Here is a 19011-nt window from a genome sequence, read left to right on the forward strand (position 1 = left end):
TTCTGCTAAAGCTCCATCTCCATCTAATTAACTCTACATGTGCGTGCAACACGCATGCATGACTCCAGGCAGCAGCTAGCGAAGCGCTGACTGTGGGCGGCGCCCCGGCCGCTGCTGCTTTTGCGTGGGGGCGTTTTTGAGTGAGCGCGAAGACTAAGCGAGCCAGCGAGCGAACAAAAGAGGGAGCCGTGGAGTGGTGGGGTTCTTGCTCGCTTGCTTGCTTCAGGCCTACCTTTCGGCAGTCTTAAGCTTGGTGGTTGTAGTGGCGCAAGTATAATGCGTTATTATCCTCCACCAGAGAGGACCCATAGGCCATATGCATGTAGGCATGTAGCTGCAAGTCTCTCTCTCTCTACACCCTATACTTAGTAGCGGAGATCATGCTGTCCCTGTCGCTGCCTAAGTGGTTGGAGGACTGACTAGTTAGTGCCAGACCCAGACTAGAGACGGGCAAGCCAGCAGCCAATTCGTCCGTGTTGTTGTTGCTGTTGTCGTCGTCCACTATTTAGTTGCTTTGCGCGCGTGCAGAGAGCGAGCTACCTACCCTATAGAGTGTACATAGCAAGCTCCGCCGCCGTCGCCATTCCTAGACACACCTTAGCTCGCTCTCGCCCATGTCCGTGACAACAAGGGAGCCGGAGCTATAGCTGACACCCGCTTTCGTCCTTTGTCCTTTCGCGGCATTCCTCTTGGCCTTGGATGGAGGGGTGCCCGTGCCTCTGAGCTCCGGCCTCCGGGAATTAATAAAGCAAGATAGGAGGATATCGCCATGCAGGCGGCGGCCAAGGCCAAGACAAGGTTTGTTCTGTTTCATCCCCCCCTTCTTCCATGTGCTTCCGCCTGATGATTGATGCATATGCATTTTCCTCGTTTATTTCTCTCCGCGTCAATCTTGCCGATGCTCATTAGATTCTCCTCTCCGAGTCAATGTCATGTTCCACTCTGCTGCAGCATGCACGAGCTGACGAGCTAATCGCCTACTCTGTGACTGTACACGCGCTCACGAAAGCGCAGAAGCGAGGCATGTTCTCTCTGCTCAGCAGTGGTCGCAAAGCAACAGAGGCTCACAGACAGCTGCAGCGACGGTTTGAGAATTGAGACGGAGTTATGCGACCGGGCGGCTCTAAACTACGTACCGTATTGCTTTCCTCCTCATCAGCATCTATCTACCCACGTCTCCCATTTATTTTTTACCTTTTTCATGGAGCGAGCCGACGAGGAGGAAGCGACCAAGTTTTCAAATCACAGCCGCATGTGATGTGACCATGGGGGTGTCCGTGTCCCTCCCGTTCTTGAGCTCGGAGCCAAGGAGGACAGGCAGGTCCACTTGTTTGCCTAACCCGCATCTGTCCGGGCGGCCTTTTTGATCCCCGCCCCTCCGCCCCACCCCATCTCACTCACACTCTGCCCGGCCTTTTGATCCCCTCCACGCCCGTGCTCGCCTACGCGGCGGAGATTATGTTAAGCTAATGCTCCTATCCCAGTTCGGCCTCGGAGTTGCTCTTGCTCCTCCCCTCCACTTCCTGTCGGCCTCTTGCGCTTTCCGGCCTCGGATTCTTTGTGTGCCCACCATTGCATCTAGCTGCGGCTTCTCTCCTTCGCTCTGCATCTGAGTCGAGCACTCGAGCTGGAGCATCGATCCGCCTCGTCCTTCCAGACGCGGCTTCAGCTAGAATCCATCGCTCTTTTTTTAGTTCGGTTTCCATTTCCCATCAGAGCTTCCAACCGGTTCTACTCGATTTGGATTTTTGGAGCTGGAGTCTCCCAGAGCAAAACTTCCCCTCCCCTTCCCTCCTCCTCCCCCCTTGCATTTGACATGAGGAGGAGAAGAGACGCTGCAATCTCCCCCATGTTATAAGGCTAAGGCATGCTGTCGTTGAACAAAATGCATTTCCTCAAGTTATATTCCAGCACCAGCAGCAACAGCAACAGCTTCAGGTAGTGTGCTGTTCTCGGGGCGTGAGCTTGCCTTGCCTGCACTAGTTGTCCTCTGCGATTTTTGAGGTCCTCGGATCCATACCTGATGATGTCGTGGCTAATTTTCCTTTGGCGTGAAGGAATGGCTCCTCGGAACACCCCGCCCGGACGTCCTCCCAGGGCAGCAACAAGGCCGGGCGGACGGCGAGGATGGCCGAGTCTCCCACCGGCCTCAGCCCCAAGGTGGACCGCCGCACGGCGGTGAGCGCCGAGAGAGAGGTAAAAATAAAAAATGGCGAAATCCCCACCTGTGTCTCTCTGCAGTTTCTCCATTTCAGAATGCTGTTACATTCAGTAATTTCGCGTGGCAGAAGGTCAAGCAAGCCTCGGTGTTTCTGTTTGGTAGTACCGTCCAATTAAGTTCGTGACAAGTCTTTGAAAGACTGCTACTGTTTACTGCTCTTAAATGCGTTGAATTTCTATATCAATTTCTCATGGTTCATGTGATTAGACAGTACTGCTCATATCTGTTTTAACTCTGGTACTCAATTAAATGGTCCTCGGCGTCTCGCTCTGTCTCTCATGATGCAGCAAACTGTCAGTTAGGCTGAAACAGACAAGTGTAGCCAAGCTCCCAAATCAAATGGTCCAGGTCCAGGGTATCGAATGGCCAGCAAACCCTTGGAATAATTGAAGCTGGTCCTCGTGTTGCCACCCAACTGATGGATTAAGATGGCGGTACCAGCTCTGCTACCACCAGTGTCGCTGCAACCAACGGCAAAACAGGCGTGTCTGATAGAACTGATGACGCAAACTCTTGTTTGGGACCGGGACCAGGAACCGTAATTGACACCGGACAAAAACCCTGAAAATAGGAAGGCTATCAGTCATATATCCCATCATGCTAGTCATTTTCTCATACAGAAACTAGAATTCGGTAGCAAGACAAGATTATCGCCGACCTTTCAACAACTGTATGCTTTTTTTCTATCTAGATACTGGAGATGAGCTAGAAAGTTTCTCATGACCACTGCACTGCATTGGTTAAGCTCGCCAGCGTCTCCCAATCGAAAAAATGTCACTGTGCAAATCAAATCACCAGAAGTTTTTCAAACGGAGCTTGAGAAGTAGTACAGTACAGTACTAATATTGACATCAGTGATCTCGTCGGCATTAATTTGTCCTTGTGTGCAATGAAATCACCAGAAAAGGAGGCCACCGACGACGAAGCTGTCGGAGCTGGAGTCCCAGCTGTCGCAGCTGCAAGAGGAGCTCAAGAAGGCCAGGGAGCAACTACACTCCTCTGAACTCTCCAGGAAGCGGGCCCTGCAGGAGGCCGACGACGCCAAGGCGCAGGCGCGCGACTCCAAGGCGCAGCTCGCCGAGCTCTCGTCGGCCGAGGAGACCCGACTCCTGGAGCTGCGACGTCTATCGCAGGAGCGCGACCGCTCGTGGCAGTCGGAACTGGAGGCCATGCAGAAGCAGCACGCCGCGGACTCGACCGCTCTGGCCGCGGCGATGGGCGAGGTGCACCGCCTCCGCGTTCAGCTCGCCGCCGCGGCGCGCGCCGACCGCCGGCAGGACGTGGTGGAGGCGTTGGCCACTATCGACGAGCTCAGGGCGAAGCTCGAGGCGAGCGAGGAGGCCGAGGCGCAGGCGCGCGCCATGCACGAGGAGTGCAAGCAGCAGCTGGAGGCGAGCCGGGCCACCATCGATTCGCTGCTCACCGACGGGTCCAAGCTGATGGACTCGTTCAGCCTCGTGGTGAAGGAGCTCGAGGAGTCGCGTGCCAAGGTCAAGGCCCTCGAGGACGAGATCGCGGAGACGTCGTCGAGGGCCGCAGGCGACCACTGCAGTTGCTCGGGCTCGGAGTCAGAGGCCTCCGAGCTGAGGGCGGAGCTAGAGGCCGCGGAGGCCAGGTACCAAGAAGAGAAGATCCTTAGCACTGTCGAGACGCAGTGCGCGTACGAGCTCATGGACCAGATAAAGACAGAGTCCGACCTGCGGCACGGCAAGCTCGCGGCGGCGCTCGAGGGCGCCAAGTCCGAGGTCATCTTCCTCAAGGCGAGTCTGTTCGACAAGGAATCCGAGCTACGTAGTGCCCTGGACGCGATCAAGAAGCTACAAGCGGAGACGAGAGCAGACGGCTCGGCCGACGCGCTGAAGCAGCAGCTGCAGTGCGCGCTGCACGAGAACGGGCAGCTGAAGCAGGAGTTGCACCAGTACGAGTCCGAGAAGGGCTCCGCGACCGCGAGGACGGCGGAGGCCGACGCGTCGGAAGCGGCGAAGAAGGGTGAGATGGAAACCGAGCTGCGCCGCCTGCGGGTACAGGCCGAGCAGTGGCGGAAGGCCGCGGAGACAGCCATGGCGCTGCTGACGGTTGGCAAGGGCGGGAACGGCAAGTTCGTGGAGCGGAGCGAGTCGTGGGAGGGCGTTAAGTACGCGGGCCTCTGCGAGGAATTGGACGACGACGCGGCTGTCAGGAAGAACGGCAACGTGCTCAGGAGGATCAGCGGCATGTGGAAGAAATGAGTGCGATCGGGCAGCTGAGCGGCGGACGCGGCGAGGGCTGTACTGATCTGTAGCCTTGGGTCTCTCTGGTGTAATTGTTTTTTTTAAAAGGAGGATGACCCTATGGTTTTAGAAAAAGAAAGGTAACAAATATAATACATGAGTTGCCAGTGACAAAAGAGCACAAACCAGTACTGACAGATTTAAGCTAGCAACAAAAGAACACAGACTACTATACACTCTGAAACTATGATAAACTCTGAAACTATGATAAACTTAAATCTCCAGGACATCTGATGGCACCAGCGTAGACAGATGAAAATTCTTCATCTAGCGAAGAACTTCCATCTTTCACTTGGATTACACGCTCTCTATCCACCTTCTTAAAAAGAATGCTCCAGTTCTCTAACATTGATAGCGCAATGTTCAGTTGGATCATGGGAAACCTTTTTCTCTATAACCATCTTATTCCTTGTGGTACAAATATGCCATGCAAATCCTACAAAAAGAACATCAAAAGTCTGCTAGGCAAGGGCCCTTGCCCTGAAGCCAACTTCTAATAAAGTTTGCATAGTAGAAGTGTGATCCCACTTAAACACTTCTCTCAAAATTTCAAAACTGCTAGGCAAGGGCCCCTTGCCGGACTGTGATCCCCCTTGAACACTTCGACACAAAATAGATAGGTGACAGCAGAAGAAAATATGATCAATTGTTTCAAAATTTCGACATAAGCAACATTTGCCACTATCCTTCGAATCCCACTTGACTAAACATTGAGCCACCTGCAGTTTTTTATTGAAGTTTTGCCAAAGGAAGAACTTACTTTTCAAAGGAATTCTGCACTTCCACAAAAATCCAACTATCATGCTAGTTATACCCCTATCAATCATGAACCTATATAAGGATTTAGGTGCTGTTTGGTTCAGATCTTTTGGCCTGTAATCAATTCACGGCGCTAATAGATTCCTTCAGTTGGGGTTTGGTTGGATAGAGCTGCAATCCATCACACCGTGAATCAATACGGGCCCATGAAACTTCGTTAGCGCTCCTCACCGGACGCTATCTGATGACCCCCGTCGCTCCTCTAAAATTGGCTGCTGCAAGGGATTGGATCATGTTGCCCAAAGCAACCAAACAAAATCAGGTAATCATTGCATTGCAACGATTCACGCTGCAATCTCATTCCATTACTGTTACCGTTACATTTGATGAACCAAACACCACCTTAGTAGTGAACTATTTACTTTTAGAAACCACCCATGATAGAATCAGGCCTATTCACTAAAGATACTGTCTGAAGAGCATTAACTAAGACTAGCTAATTCTACCATTCCTAGGCTGACAGATCTCCTAAAATCAACATCCCAATCCTCAATGGTCTCAAAGTCTCAACAGAACAGCTAGGATCTCTAACAATCCTATAATGATCTTCTTATAGAATCTTTAAAGGATTTATGAAGCCAACAGCCATTCCAAAACTTAAAAGTTCTCCAATTACCAATATGAAAGTTTGTCCCTACTTGAAGAGATGTTTCACTTTATGCAACCCACTCCAGAATTGTGATCCCCCTTTAGCATTAGAAGAGAAGAAATCTCCCTCTTTCATGTATTTTGACTTTAAGACTTTAAACCATCTAGAATGGACAGGCATCCTATACCAAAGTTCTAATGCTTGAAAACATTTAATACTTTATAATTATTTTTACGTAAGTTTATCTAGCAACCAAAAATATTCAATATAAAGTTATAAAATATTGATATAGAAAGATAGTATATTAAAAAATCGACATACTGAGGTTATGATCGCCCCCACGGTATTTTAATAAGAAGACATTCTCATACAGGTTGAAAAAACCTCTAAATCCCTGCTCCACCTATACACAGCGGCACCGTAGCGTAGCCCATATAAGAACGACCACGACCGAGACTTAGAATTGTGCTTTGACGTAGGACAGATGAGAGAATTTTTTTAATCACAGCCTGAAAATTCGCTCTCACGGGAAGTCAAACCCAGAACCTGAGGAGGAGTGCTATTCAAACCCGGCTAGAGACGCTTTCTCAAGATAGTATATTATATACGGTCATAAATGATTGTGTTATGAAGTGAACTAGTGATAGAGAGGTGGTATTGTTGAATAATAGGTCCTAAGTTTGATTCTCCAATGTTGTAGGCTTTTTTATTTTTTTTGGTTTTCTGGAGACCATTAACAAAGACATGAGTGTTAAGACGTCTGACTCTGTAAATTAATGAAGACAGATGTGTCTCCACTAATTTATTAATGAAGGCAAAAATTTTGATTAATGCAAATGTGACAGCGACAGATGTCGTGCCTGTCTTCGTCAATAAGAAACGACCGTATCTGAAAATGAATTCAGTGCCATGGCTGATTCTACTCATAAACTGTCTATCTACTTTATTAGATAGCGTGAACAAAGAAAATAGAAGAACTAATGAACTAGAAAAGCAAAACATACGGATTCAAATGAAAGAAATGTGATGTCACGTTGGACTCATGTTCATTTTCCTCAAAAAATTATAATGTGAAATTTGAAGAAACAAGCTAATAATACTATGAATGTGATGTCATGCAGTCAAACTGTGGCCACATATAGTAAATGAGTAACAAAACATAATACCAAGGAAATGGATATAATTACAGTAGAACTCAGGATGTGATATCGTGCGCTCAAACCTTAGTTACACACTTACACAAAGTACATTAAAATAAAGAATAATGTTAAGAATCTTACATATTGGAACTACATCATACACATCACTACAGCTTGTTGGAACCCAGTTCAGATTCCAGAACTAGCAGATTTTGCTGCTTCTGTGTTTTGCGTTGAAGGCTTAGGAGGAGGGCATGCCAATTCCCATGCCGTAATTTGCGCCTTGGAAAATCCGTGCCTTCAGGTGGCTGAAAGAGGTTCATTAGAAAGTAGTTAGAAACAAAAGGGTTTAGTAGCATGAAACATTTAGGAATTCTTAATATTATTAATGGAAAAACATGGGCAAGTGACAACAGACTGAAAAGTAATAATATGACCCACGATTCTGTTTCAAAGAAGAACAATGAGGTGAGAAGTGGGTTCGTACTCCCCCAATTTCAAACTGTAATTCGTTCTAGCTTTTTAGGTCCCTAGTTTTTGCTAGGCACCTTGATATATATTATGTCTACATACATAAGCAAAGCTATGAATCTAGAAAAGCTAGAATGACTTACAATTTGAAATAGAAAGAGTAATTATTATAGTTGTTAAGGCGTCGCTTAAGCGGTAAGGCACCCTCCTCGCCTTACGGACGCGAATAAGGCGTCCGCCTTAGGCATCAAGGGTTATATGGTTTAGTGTTTCTTTGTTTGGCGTTTGGGCTATTGGGGTGCAGACTTTGGCTTTCGGCAATTGGGCTGGTATAACCTATTAACGTTGGGATGCAGGACTGCAGGCTGCAACGTTCATCCGTGCTGCGTTGTTTGGGCTAGGGCGCTGGGCTGTGGGCGTTCGGCTCTCACCCTTTCTGCTCTCTCTGCTCTCACATCTATGCTGTCTGCTCTCTCTGCCTGCGAACAATAGAAGTATTACCACTTACTAGCAGTCCAGCAATTTGTTTTGCTTTTTAAATGATGAATGTGAGTGACAGTAATGACTGATGAGGCGAACGAGGAAGATGGAGAAGAGAATCCTCCTACATTTCATGATGAGTTTGACGATGGTTATTGAGATGGGAGTGTTATCTACTACTATCTATTGCTAGTTATGTTGAACTTTAAGTCTATTATGTTGGTTTATATTAAACTTGTACTCCTATTTGCTACTATAATATTATTATCACTATCTATTTGAGACTGTATTCTATTTTTATTGCCTACTTTTATATATTACTAAGGTGTCGTCTTGCCTTACGTCTTATCGCTTAAAAGATAAAAAGGGGTTGGTCACCTCGCCTTGCCGCCTTAACAACTATGGTAATTATCAACCAGCTACTTCTTTATTGGGTTGGTATCCTAGCTTGCTCTGGATATCTTTTTTTTCAGTGTTATAACCCCTCTGATCTTCTAGCAGAGTTAGAGTGGTTGTTTGTAAGGGTCAGTAAGGAACCATTTCCTTCATCTCTCTTTAATATAAAATACACAGTTCTAATGCATGTTCAAAAAAATATCAACCAACTACTTAAGCTGTACTTAGTTAGCATTTCACACAAAACTGAAATTTTGACAAACGTATAGCAAAGTAGATTATAATGTACATTTTTACCTATCCAACCGAAACATATCCTGAATATGCTCATGTATAGTAACACTAGCAGATTTAGTAATGTGCAAGGAAAAATTGGTACAACTTGTATTTGTAGTTAACTAAACAACCCAGTTGTAAGCAAAGATGGAATCTCCTAAGTCACACTAAAGTCATAAACAATGAGTCCACATCATCTAGTGCTTAAAAAGAACACTAAAGGATAAATCACATTTGATGAAGAGGTAACACGTTTTTCAGCAAGCATTTTTCTATGAGATGAATTCAACTAACATTACTGTACTCAACAAACCAAAACGCACACTTAATGTTGCAAATCAGTTCTTAATTAACCTGCAAGAAATAGAAATACACAATCCTGGATCATAATGCATTTTGTTTCAACAACCTGCATTGTGACAGGGTGCTGTTGGAATATTTGCCTTCAATCTAGGGAAATATTTATCTAAATTCGCCGTTGAATTACATTAAACTGTCCAAATGTTCTAAAATGGTTGGCTGAGTTAGAGCCTTAGAGATTGCTCCTTCCATCTTCCAAGTTCTAAATACTCCGATTTTCATGTAATCTCTTTGCTTTCAGCGCACTGAACTTTTGCCAACAGAACTGAATCAGCTCTTGCATTCATACTATTTTTCTACTTAATTTTAAACTGATTTAGTAAAACTAGGAACCTATTTCCTAACAAGAAATACTCGGCTAGAGCTCATATAACATAAACAAGAAAAATATCAGATACCATATTGCAATTTTCAGACTTCTTAGGAAACATCAACAAGTTTCCGTTCCCACCGTGATTTGGGAACTTACAGTTCTGAAGCTCAATAAGGGCTTGTTTGGGAGGCAGTGGAATCCATTCCCCCTGGTCCCAAACATGCCCTAAAAATGTAATCAACACACTATTTGTTTGGATACCTTTCGTAGACATCAGTGGCGAAGCGGGATCCGTTGAAGCAGATGAACCAGAGCAGGATCAGCACCAGTATGTCTACTCTAGTTAAAGGATGAACATAAAATCCAGTTACTTCGAAAGGAACACCGGATCAGAAACATTGCCCAACAAATTCGAAGAAATGCTGGCGCCGAACGCGGAATCAACGGATTGCCTGGCCGACAAAACGTTTCCCCAAAGAACGGATCCAACAAGTGCCTACCCAAACCTAAGCCCTGCCGGGACAGAGGCAAAGATACCCCGCCAGAATCAGACGGGGATCTAACATAAGCCTTAGTTGATGACGAAGTCGAGAAAAGCAAGGTCGGAATCTGCAAAGGGGACAGTAATACATAAACTGAATTGGATCAAGACACGGCGGAAGGATACTGAATAGGCAGCGCTCCCACCAATCGAGCATGTAGAGGCCCATGGTGACGTTGTAGAGGTGGATCTTCTTGCCCACCCAGCTCATCTCGCCGGCCATGTCTTCTACAGGTTCCGCCTTCTTACGGAGATCTCGTGGGCCGTGGGCGCCTGTGTTCCGCAGGTTCAACGTAGCTGAATTCTGAATCAACGGTGCGCTGTTGGGGACACAGAGGTTGTCGTTTATTTATACAGAACATTGTACAAAGAATCGGAAAGCCTGACTGCCTTTGTTTACTCCCTGCCTTGTTTTACTAGACCTATTCCATGTCGTTTGGGCCTAGCCGCGCAGATTTGAAGTCAGCGTCAGCCGGGTCAAATTTGGCCGCCGAGTGCAGCTGGCTTTTCTTTTCCAACTAGTACAGCACGAACTGCTTTGCACGCACGCGTCTCATGGTGCACCAAAATCCGGTTCAGTCTATTCCTATTTCATATCAATTAGATGAGATTGAAAAGATTTAGTAAATATTTTGACTTATAATGAATTTAAACTTACAAAATCCTGTTCAATCTATATGAGTTGAGATGAAAATGAGGGGACCCTTAAATGGCCAAATCCCCTCGGTGTCACCGAAAATTATAGGGCTTCTTTCAATCATTTATTTCATCTCAGTGTCATCGATTTAGAGTTTCATTTCCCACACTATGGGGGTGTTTGGTTTGAGGAACCATTCCATCCAAAATGAGGTGGTGCATCATGGATTCATTCCTCAAATTTGGTGGAATGACCTCAATTCTCATATTAGTACTAACTAATTAACTATGAGGAATAAGGTGGTGATGGATAAACTCATTCCAATCCACAAACCAAACAAAAAAGTGAGGAGCGAGAAGACGATAGACTAGCTCATCCCTCAAACCAAACATACTATATCATTTCGTTGGTTTTAAAGGATGTTTAAATGTACTAGAGCTAATAGTTAGCTGCTAAGGTTAGTTGAACACATTCAAACAACTTAGGTAATAGTTCACTTTTAACAAATTAGCTAATAGTTAGATATCTAATTACACTATCATTTTTTAGCCAACTAATTATCAACTCTAATGCATTCAAACACCTGGTTGTTAGGTCTCGTATAGAAACAATAATTTTATTCTCCAAGATACAATAAAATTTTGCTACATTATCTTTAAAAACCATTGTACAAAAATTTTGCCTATTCCCTTAGATACCATTGCACTGAAAATGTATTCATTTCAAATCTCACAAGGAGAGTATATATATGTGTGAGAGAAATAGTGAATAAAAATACAAATATAACACCTATTTAGGGCCCCTTTCGCACAACTCTTAGGGCGGCTCCAGCTCGGGTTCATCGTAAAGTCCTACCAAATGTTCAAAAAAGGGCTTATCATCGATAGCGCTCCAAGAGTTGGAGTTGTTTCCTTGTTGGAAGCGAGAGCACAAAAAATGTGGTTTATATCGGCTCCTCTTACATTTTCCTGTAAGAATCTAGTACGCTTAGAGGGAGGTGAATAAGCTGCCTGCAAAAACTCAACTCCAAACCCAATCAAATTCTCAAGTGGCAGTGCCGCTCTACACCCGACACTACCGTGGTCCGACACTACCATGTAGATGTCATGCGCTTCTGGACAACCTATAATGCTCAGGCTCAGATCAAACTTTAGCAGGTTCAATGAATACTAGTAACTAATTTATACCTAAAGTATGAAGTTGAAACTAGCAATCCATAGTAAACAGAAAGCACATGGTTATAAGATCTTCTAACTAAATATCACTCAAACCCTGACTATTCATATGTTCATTTTAGATCAAGCACACAGAGACACAAGATTTATTATGTGGTTCAGCTCGCTATAAAGGCTTGTCTATCTCCACGTTGTTGAGGAGAGCCACAACAGAAAATGGTCTCACACCCTTTCTTGATCTCAAGCCAAAAGCTTTCGCTCTTAGGATGAGAGGTTTTTTCACTATCTCAAGGGAAACTTACAAAGATCCAAGACTGCAACAAACTCTTGCAGCTCATGTAAGATGCACAACGCTGGCTAGGAGCAAGCTCCAAGAATCAAGTGAGTAATGGCGGTCTTTAGAACTCCAATGCTCAAGAGGAAGATCTGAGAAGGAATTAGGGTTCTTATTGTTCGTGATGTTCTTCTCGGTTTGAAATGGTGAGAGAAAACTGTTGAGCTTGGGGATGGAGTGCGTGTGAAGGGATGTTTCTCCATGAGAGGTAAAGGGGACATAAGTAGTCTTTTTGCTATATCCTCCTGTCAGGATATGCAACATGTGACTGTTAGGGCACAGAATGAACAATTCGAAGCTCTAGTGTCCCAACAGATATTTTTAAAGTTTGGCAGTGCCGCGTAGACCAGAGAACCCAGAACGACTTGGATTTTGGCACTTAGTTTCTAGACCTAAATAGATATGGGAGATGGAGTTTGAGCACTGGAGAAACAAGTAAAACTAGTAAACTCACAGATTCTTGATAGTACGGCATCTCTATACTATAAAACAATATAAATGTTCAATACAACCCTCGTTAACTTTTGGGGTCCCTTCTTTGCCATGTGGTCAAGCGTTACACAATTATTGTTTGTTTTGTGCTGAAAAGAACAAGAAAGGTCAATCACAAAAGCAATCGCTATTTTGGCAATAAGGAAATATACAATTTATGATTGCTAATTACTTTGGGCAAGTTTGCATTTGTGCGCATGGCGCATTTGTCCAACTGTGACATCTAACACTTGATTGTTGATCCTTATCGGGTATGGTAATTAGGGATACCCATATTACACCCCTAAATCGCGCTTAAACCCTAAAAATACAATCAAGCTGCGTCCCCTGAGATCTAAGGATCAAGAGCCACGCTTCGCCCGAGGTCTCCCTCAGGGATCTCCACAAACTCTGCCTCGCCCGAGCCTGCCCTCGAACGGAGTGTGTTCTCAGGAGAATCCTCGTCATGGCTGAGGTCCCCTCACCCCAGAACGGTGGTCTCCGCCTCGCCCGAGCGTGCCTCGGGCAAGGGAGACAAACCCAGGGCAAGACTCATTCGAAGTCTGCCGAGGGACAGCTGCATTCAATGTGCGTACCTAACCCATGCAAGCTTGCGTGTGTGTATAGGAACAACAAGACCGCGGTCCTGTCATAGATTCACCAACTATGATTACGCAGGCGACCATTGTTCATGCAGCACGTCGTCTGCCAACTCTCGATGGGACATATAATACAAGGATACAAGTTAGCCCTCGGGCGCAAACTCTGTCTCGCCCGAAGCGGAACTCGATCCTCGTGACAAACTCTGCCTCGTCCGAGCCCGATCTCGGCTACCTGCGCCCCGCGAACCCCGCAGGAGGCCACTCCTTCAACAGTTCGGTCGCGACCTCGGGCAGACTGCCGCCTCGCCCGAGCCCGGCTCTGACCTCGATGTCCGCAATGGGAGGACGCCCGACGTCATCAGAAACTGCAGAGCTAATGCACTAGTTGAGAAGCTTTTTTCCATACTTAGTACGGTGTCAACCACTACAGTATGGCCAACCCCTCGCCAGGGGGGCTCGGGTACGTGACCGAGCCCTTAGGCTTGGCCTCGGCTCTCAGCAGGAACTAAGTGGGCATAAGTCAACAACAAGTGCATCCCCTCACAATGCGCAGCCAACTCCCGTCCTCCAGGCAGCTCCTCTTGGAGGCTATAAATAGGATAGCCCACGGCTTCTGAAAGACACAGGAAAACACTTCACAAGTTTTCTCCTCCACACGGTATTGGCGCTTGCCTCAATCATCCCTTGGGACTTGGGATCCTTCCCTCTCTCGCTCTGCTTGTACTCCCTACTGCAAGCACTTAGGTGCAAGTAATATAAATCTCATCACCTTCTACTGGAAGTAGGATCTCTTCTTGTCCGAACCAGGATAAAAGACTTGCGTCAACTTACATCACCATCTGGGTCAGGGGCATGCAACATTAGGTCCTCAGATCCAAACACTGACTACTATATATACACTTGTGTTAGACAATTTACATTGCATGTACTTCTATGTAATAAACTGATACAGTTCCGCAAATCTCATCTGTGAATGAAGTTATGTTTGCCCTTTCCCTAATTATTGTTCGTCAACATTGCTTTCTAAACTTGATTCAATGTATATTCATATCAAAGAAGACATTTGAGTCATTTCCTTTCTCTGTCTAATTACATGTTCTCATCCACAGCCTTGGTTGTCCAGAGCCTATGATCCTTGCACCGAAAGATATGCAAGTATTTAGAGGTGCAGATGGCATTGCATGCAAATACAACTGGAATTCATTACCCTTGGCAAACATGCAGGTTATAATGATTATACTTGACAGCATACCATATATTTGATGTTCCTTTTTTAGACGTGGACTCATCACTCATGTACACTGTTTGTCACAGCAATGTTATTGGGTCCTACTGGGCAGATTCCCCAAGATCTATGCTTCCAATCTACCAAGAACTGATAGCAGCTGGTATCAAGATCTGGGTTTTCAGGTGAGCACCAGTAGTTTTAGCCTCTCCTGTATTATTTTTCATGACAGCAATTTACCGGGTGTGCTCACGTCTGATTCAGATTTTGGTCAGTTCTGCAATTGCATGTTTTGCAATTTCATGTTTTTAGGTGATTTCATTGTACGGAGTTATTATCTATAGGTGATTTCATGTTCTGAAATTGTAGTATCATTTTACTGGTATTGGACTGCTGGTATAAATGGATGTTTTCTCCAAACATTTTAACTTGTGTGGATGTTTTCTCTTTTTTTTTTAAAAAAAAATGAACCTTCTCTGAAACTAAGTTTTCATGCAGAATAATGTGTCGTATTATCATGGATTGCATTGACTATTGACTTAGGTGCATTTTCCTTCTCTACCTGTTCTCAGCAGCAACACAGATGATGTAATTCCTGTAACTGCGACAAGGTACTCGATAGATGCTCTCAAGCTCCCAACGGTCAGTACAAGAACAATCCGCACTAATAAGAAAATTCTGGAGCAGAATAGATTTTCCAGCTTAATTTAATTGCTATTTTCCTGATGTCACAGGCTGGAGGTTGGAACCAAGTATACAAAGGACAAACCCTTGTAACCATAGCAGGCGCAGGACATGAAGTGCCGCTGCACCGGCCTCGACAAGCTTTGATTATGTTCAGACACTTCTTGCAGAATAAACCAATGCCAACAAAAAAAATAGCAAATTGAAGCAGAATTTTAGTGTAAAATACCAGTCATATTTTTTCAAATTCTTTTTACTTGATTTGATTGTTATTGTTATGACATATTCTTTCTACATAGAGTATGTCACAGAGAACCACTTTTAGGCATAGATTCTCTTCTCCCAGATATTCACTTCCCATAAAGAATCATGAGTAGCATTTATTCTACCAAACAGGCCCTAATTGTGTAATCTGGATTCCTACAGTAAAATTCAAATACTTATGATATCACAGTACCAAAAAATGTTTTTTTTCAAGAAAGTAAGAGAGCTAGGAAGCTAAACCATCCACACATGCAAGCGAGACAAGAGTACAAGACTAATCAAAATTTCAATTCTATGACATAATACAAACGCTATAGAACCAATCGGAATACACAAACCTTTAATCATTTTCCCGACACCAACCAAAATTTCAAAAACCATGTTGCTCTATACTTACCAATGTACAGAGGAAACACAGAGGCATTACAAACAGCAAGATGACTGAAAGCAGCATGCAGCTGATCAAACCTCTGAAAAGTCTAGACACGCCAAGAAATATCTTCCCTTGCTCCACTTCGTCCTCCTGCAGTCCATCGCCATCCCAGGTTACAGCAAATTCAAATTCATCCAGGCTGGAAGAAGAACACGGCACACCAACTCGACACCTGCAATGCATCATCGATGCGTGAAGGGAACGACAGCAGAGTCATCCGACGACGGCTGCAGCGCGCTGATCCTGACCACGTAGCTCTTCTGGCTCGACGCGACGCTGCTGCGGCCCGAGCCGGAGCTCGGGCGCGTGTCGTCCGAGGAGCCGTCACCGCCGAAGAGGCTGGAGGAGCTGGAGTCCTCCTCCTCCTCCTTCCCGTAGGCGCTGCCGATGTGCCCCCCGCACTTTCGGCAGAGCAGGCGCGACCGCCTCCTGAAGAGGCCCCAGGAGCGGGCGGAGCGGAAGTAGGGCGTGCAGGTGAGCTCGTGGGCCAGCGTGAACCGGCTCTCGTCGACCGCGACGAAGGCGACGACGCCCTTCCTGATCTGCTTGCGGTACTTGGGCCCGATGCCCTCCGTGTCCCGCGCCGAGGAGCTCAGGTTCAGCGCGTACCCGCAGTACCCGCAGCTGCCAGTGCCAGTGGCAGCAACAGTGGGTGTGAGTGGAGAGTGACAGACATGTCGCCAGCCAGGAAAACCACCCGGCAGTTTCAGGTGCAGAGGGCGTGCGTGCGTGTGATGAATGCTGGTGCTTGAAAAATTGTCACTTTTGCAAAGGACTCGGCAGCTGTATTTCTCAGCCGCCCTGACCGAAACCTTAGTCCTTAAGTAAAGAGTGACACGCCGAGTCTGGGTTTGGGGGTATGAATGAATCGGTGCTTCCGCTTGTCCTTGGCAAGCTTGCGGAGGCCAATCGGAGAACGGAAAATGATTGGGACAATTCGCACCAATCGCTTAGTTCCACACACACACACATACAGTAGGGCGAACTACATAGCGAATCAAAAGGTAGCAAAGAGAACGAGTAGCAGATTAGCAGTAAACCGCAACTCAAATATTCCCCTACTTCCTAGTGAAATATTCCGTACTTCCCACTGAGGATCAGAGATGGATGGATTCCAAATGTTTTGATCCAGCAGGCCGGCAACAGAAGAAGAAGGAAGTTGAGAAGCGGCAGAGAGAGAGAACCGAATCGCGTAGGCATCGAACCTGTAGGTGACGTCCTTGATGGAGGAGTAGCTGTCGAGAGACCTCTCCATGGCCGACGATTAGGGACGGTGTTCGCTTCGCTGGCGCATCCACTTTTCTCTCCTGCTGATCAGAGAGCAGACGGGACGGGAGAGAGGAGACGTGGGGCGAGTGCGGGTGGGGGAGAGAGAGCGGGGGTCAGGAATTCAGGAACGCGAGCGGTTTGCTTAAAAGGAAGTTGTTTGGTCGGGTTGCGCCACCGACCGGACACGGAGGATTGGCCTCCGGCCGAGGCTTTGCGCCGCTGCTAGTTACGCAATTCTTTAATCAGGTATCCTAGTTGATTAACTAGGCAGCGCCGTGATGGATTTGGTTAAGCATGGGCGCTGGCTTCTGCTCTGACCAAAGCGCGATGCTATTGCAGCGACGGCCGTGCCGATATGGATGCCCAGGGTCCAGGGACCAGGGTAGTGGAAGCGTCAAGCGTGGCAACGTAGTGCAACGAACGAAAAGGACCAGGGGGCACGCGCCGTCGTGACCAGGAGAGGCGTGGCCGCGACGTGTTTATACCCGGAGAGAGAGACGACGACGGCGAGAGTTGGGCTGGGCGGCACGTCCGCCTGAGATTAGGTGCCACATGATGGTTGGTCAGCGCCTCTGCTAGTGCTTTTGCTCGGCCATGCTCTTACCAGCATCTTGTGCAACGATCTGTCATGTTTTTTTTCCTTCTCAAAAGCCGAACGGCCATGGTTTGCTCTCATCAGCAGCTTGTGCGTCGATTAGCCATGTTTTTTTATTTAGGCCTTGTTCGTTTGTGTCGGATTGCACTCAGAACCGTTCCAGCTAATCAAAGTTTATATAAATTAGAGAAGCAATCCGGTTAGAAATCGTTCCGACCTACCAATCCGGCACAAACGAACAAGGTCTTATTATTCTCTAAGTCGAGCGTCGTGTTTTTGTGGGGGGAGACGTAACGCACTCTCGCTCGAAAGGCCAGTGCCAGAGGATTTAAAATTAAAGACCTCGAAGGTCTGAAGAGTGAGCTACATTACAAAGTGCACGGAGAGAACGCACAGGCGAAGACTTAGGCGCTACCTCCACCCGCATAGACCAGGGCGAAGAACATCAAGAACTCCAGAGACTGAACAATCTGGACTGCGAAGACCATACATTGTAACCTGTCACTAATTGTAATAGGGAGCCCGTGTATAGTCAGCCCATGCTACAGGATTCCGACTGTAAGCTGCCACGCGAGCAGAGTTAGTAATGGGTCAGCCCATGTTTATAATTGATTACACTGTAATGATCCGTCATAACCCCGTAAGGGGAAATTCCAGGGATAACGTAGGTAACTGAGGGTATAATCGTCTTTGATGGGGCGGGGCCGACCCTCGGTTACCTATAAATACCCTGTATTGTACCATTGTGAGAGACAGAGAAAAACATTGTTGTCCTAATACATTGTGTTTATCGACATCAAACTGTTTCCTATTCTTCCACTGTTTGAGCTTAGCTGACCACGAGTTAGTAAGTTCCAATAGGCAGTATGAGAGTCTGTCCTCGATATTTTTCACATGTTGGTTGTTCACTACAAACCAGCAGTCTTGTCAATGATGTTCGGATTGCGAAATGTTTTTTTTTTTGTTAATCCTCCACCACAAATGCAACCCCGTCATGTTCCTGGAAATAGTGTGCGCGCGGTATGATCGACAACCTGCAAAGCCAGAAATGCAGCCATGTGAAGCAAAGCAACTGCCACGCCTTCTGTGCTCAACTTCAGGTTAAAACAAGACGGGGAATCCCTCGTTGTTTCAGTAAACATTAGGTTGCATAGAATAAATTTATCCGCAAATAAATAACAGAACAGTAAAGCCACAGGATTTCGTTTCATATCATATAAGGATTTCACAGCCTTAGGAGACACTGGTAACGAGTCAGTTGGTAACGATGATATTTTATTAACCAATCTGTCGAATCAATTGTTATAGTCGATTGCCGGGCTTCTATATTCATAATATTTACAAAATATCCATTCTTTGTTGAATACAAGTGGTTGTGAGCTCTATTGGTTAGAATCTAGGCGTGCGAGGGTGGAGGGAGACCTTTTGAACCCCAATGCCACGCAGT

At 46.1% G+C, this 19011-nt stretch overlaps 3 protein-coding genes across 8 annotated transcripts; 1 reads left to right on the forward strand and 2 right to left on the reverse strand.

The window, feature by feature from the left end:
- The first annotated feature begins 212 nt into the window (after nucleotides 1–212).
- Nucleotides 213–4700, forward strand: LOC100279467 (uncharacterized). 3 transcript variants are annotated; one of them, XM_008656586.4, is made up of 4 exons: nucleotides 275–798; nucleotides 952–1938; nucleotides 2058–2196; nucleotides 3124–4607. In XM_008656586.4, exons 2-4 carry the CDS (start codon nucleotides 1868–1870, stop codon nucleotides 4447–4449), a joined length of 1536 nt encoding a protein of 511 aa, XP_008654808.1. In that variant the 5' UTR covers nucleotides 275–798; nucleotides 952–1867; the 3' UTR covers nucleotides 4450–4607. The 3 variants fall into 3 exon arrangements, with proteins under 3 accessions (XP_008654809.1, XP_008654808.1, NP_001145943.1); XM_008656587.4 differs by lacking the exon at nucleotides 952–1938 and having other exon boundaries at nucleotides 213–798; NM_001152471.1 differs by lacking the exon at nucleotides 275–798 and having other exon boundaries at nucleotides 1480–1938; nucleotides 3124–4700.
- A 2293-nt stretch (nucleotides 4701–6993) lies between these two features.
- Nucleotides 6994–10362, reverse strand: LOC100276971 (uncharacterized). 2 transcript variants are annotated; one of them, XM_035961942.1, is made up of 4 exons: nucleotides 10298–10362; nucleotides 10002–10195; nucleotides 9596–9668; nucleotides 6994–7346 (listed from the first exon to the last, which is right to left on the reverse strand). In XM_035961942.1, exons 2-4 carry the CDS (start codon nucleotides 10096–10098, stop codon nucleotides 7280–7282), a joined length of 237 nt encoding a protein of 78 aa, XP_035817835.1. In that variant the 5' UTR covers nucleotides 10099–10195; nucleotides 10298–10362; the 3' UTR covers nucleotides 6994–7279. The 2 variants fall into 2 exon arrangements, with proteins under 2 accessions (XP_035817835.1, XP_008657094.1); XM_008658872.3 differs by lacking the exon at nucleotides 10298–10362 and having other exon boundaries at nucleotides 10002–10238.
- A 5161-nt stretch (nucleotides 10363–15523) lies between these two features.
- LOC100278761 (uncharacterized) lies at nucleotides 15524–17222 on the reverse strand. 3 transcript variants are annotated; one of them, XM_008656539.4, is made up of 3 exons: nucleotides 16906–17217; nucleotides 15873–16324; nucleotides 15524–15790 (listed from the first exon to the last, which is right to left on the reverse strand). In XM_008656539.4, exons 1-2 carry the CDS (start codon nucleotides 16953–16955, stop codon nucleotides 15883–15885), a joined length of 492 nt encoding a protein of 163 aa, XP_008654761.1. In that variant the 5' UTR covers nucleotides 16956–17217; the 3' UTR covers nucleotides 15524–15790; nucleotides 15873–15882. The 3 variants fall into 3 exon arrangements, with proteins under 3 accessions (XP_008654761.1, NP_001359412.1, XP_008654762.1); XM_008656540.4 differs by having other exon boundaries at nucleotides 15539–15872; nucleotides 15949–16324; nucleotides 16906–17084; NM_001372483.1 differs by having other exon boundaries at nucleotides 15531–16324; nucleotides 16906–17222.
- Between the last annotated feature and the right edge of the window lie 1789 nt (nucleotides 17223–19011).

Source organism: Zea mays, chromosome 8, assembly GCF_902167145.1.
Source record: "Zea mays cultivar B73 chromosome 8, Zm-B73-REFERENCE-NAM-5.0, whole genome shotgun sequence".
NCBI classification, from domain to species: Eukaryota; Viridiplantae; Streptophyta; class Magnoliopsida; order Poales; family Poaceae; genus Zea; species Zea mays.

Coding starts and splice junctions, on each gene's coding strand:
- LOC100279467 (XM_008656586.4), top strand. CDS start 1,868: ATGCTGTCGTTGAACAAAATGCATTTCCTCAAGTTATATTCCAGCACC. Junction 1,939..2,057: donor AGCAACAGCAACAGCTTCAG/GTAGTGTGCTGT, acceptor TTTGGCGTGAAG/GAATGGCTCCTCGGAACACC. Junction 2,197..3,123: donor CGGTGAGCGCCGAGAGAGAG/GTAAAAATAAAA, acceptor TGAAATCACCAG/AAAAGGAGGCCACCGACGAC.
- LOC100278761 (XM_008656539.4), bottom strand. CDS start 16,955: ATGGAGAGGTCTCTCGACAGCTACTCCTCCATCAAGGACGTCACCTAC. Junction 16,325..16,905: donor ATCAAGGACGTCACCTACAG/GTTCGATGCCTA, acceptor TGGCACTGGCAG/CTGCGGGTACTGCGGGTACG.
- LOC100276971 (XM_035961942.1), bottom strand. CDS start 10,098: ATGGCCGGCGAGATGAGCTGGGTGGGCAAGAAGATCCACCTCTACAAC. Junction 9,669..10,001: donor GTGGGAGCGCTGCCTATTCA/GTATCCTTCCGC, acceptor TAACTAGAGTAG/ACATACTGGTGCTGATCCTG. Junction 7,347..9,595: donor GCCACTGATGTCTACGAAAG/GTATCCAAACAA, acceptor AACCTCTTTCAG/CCACCTGAAGGCACGGATTT.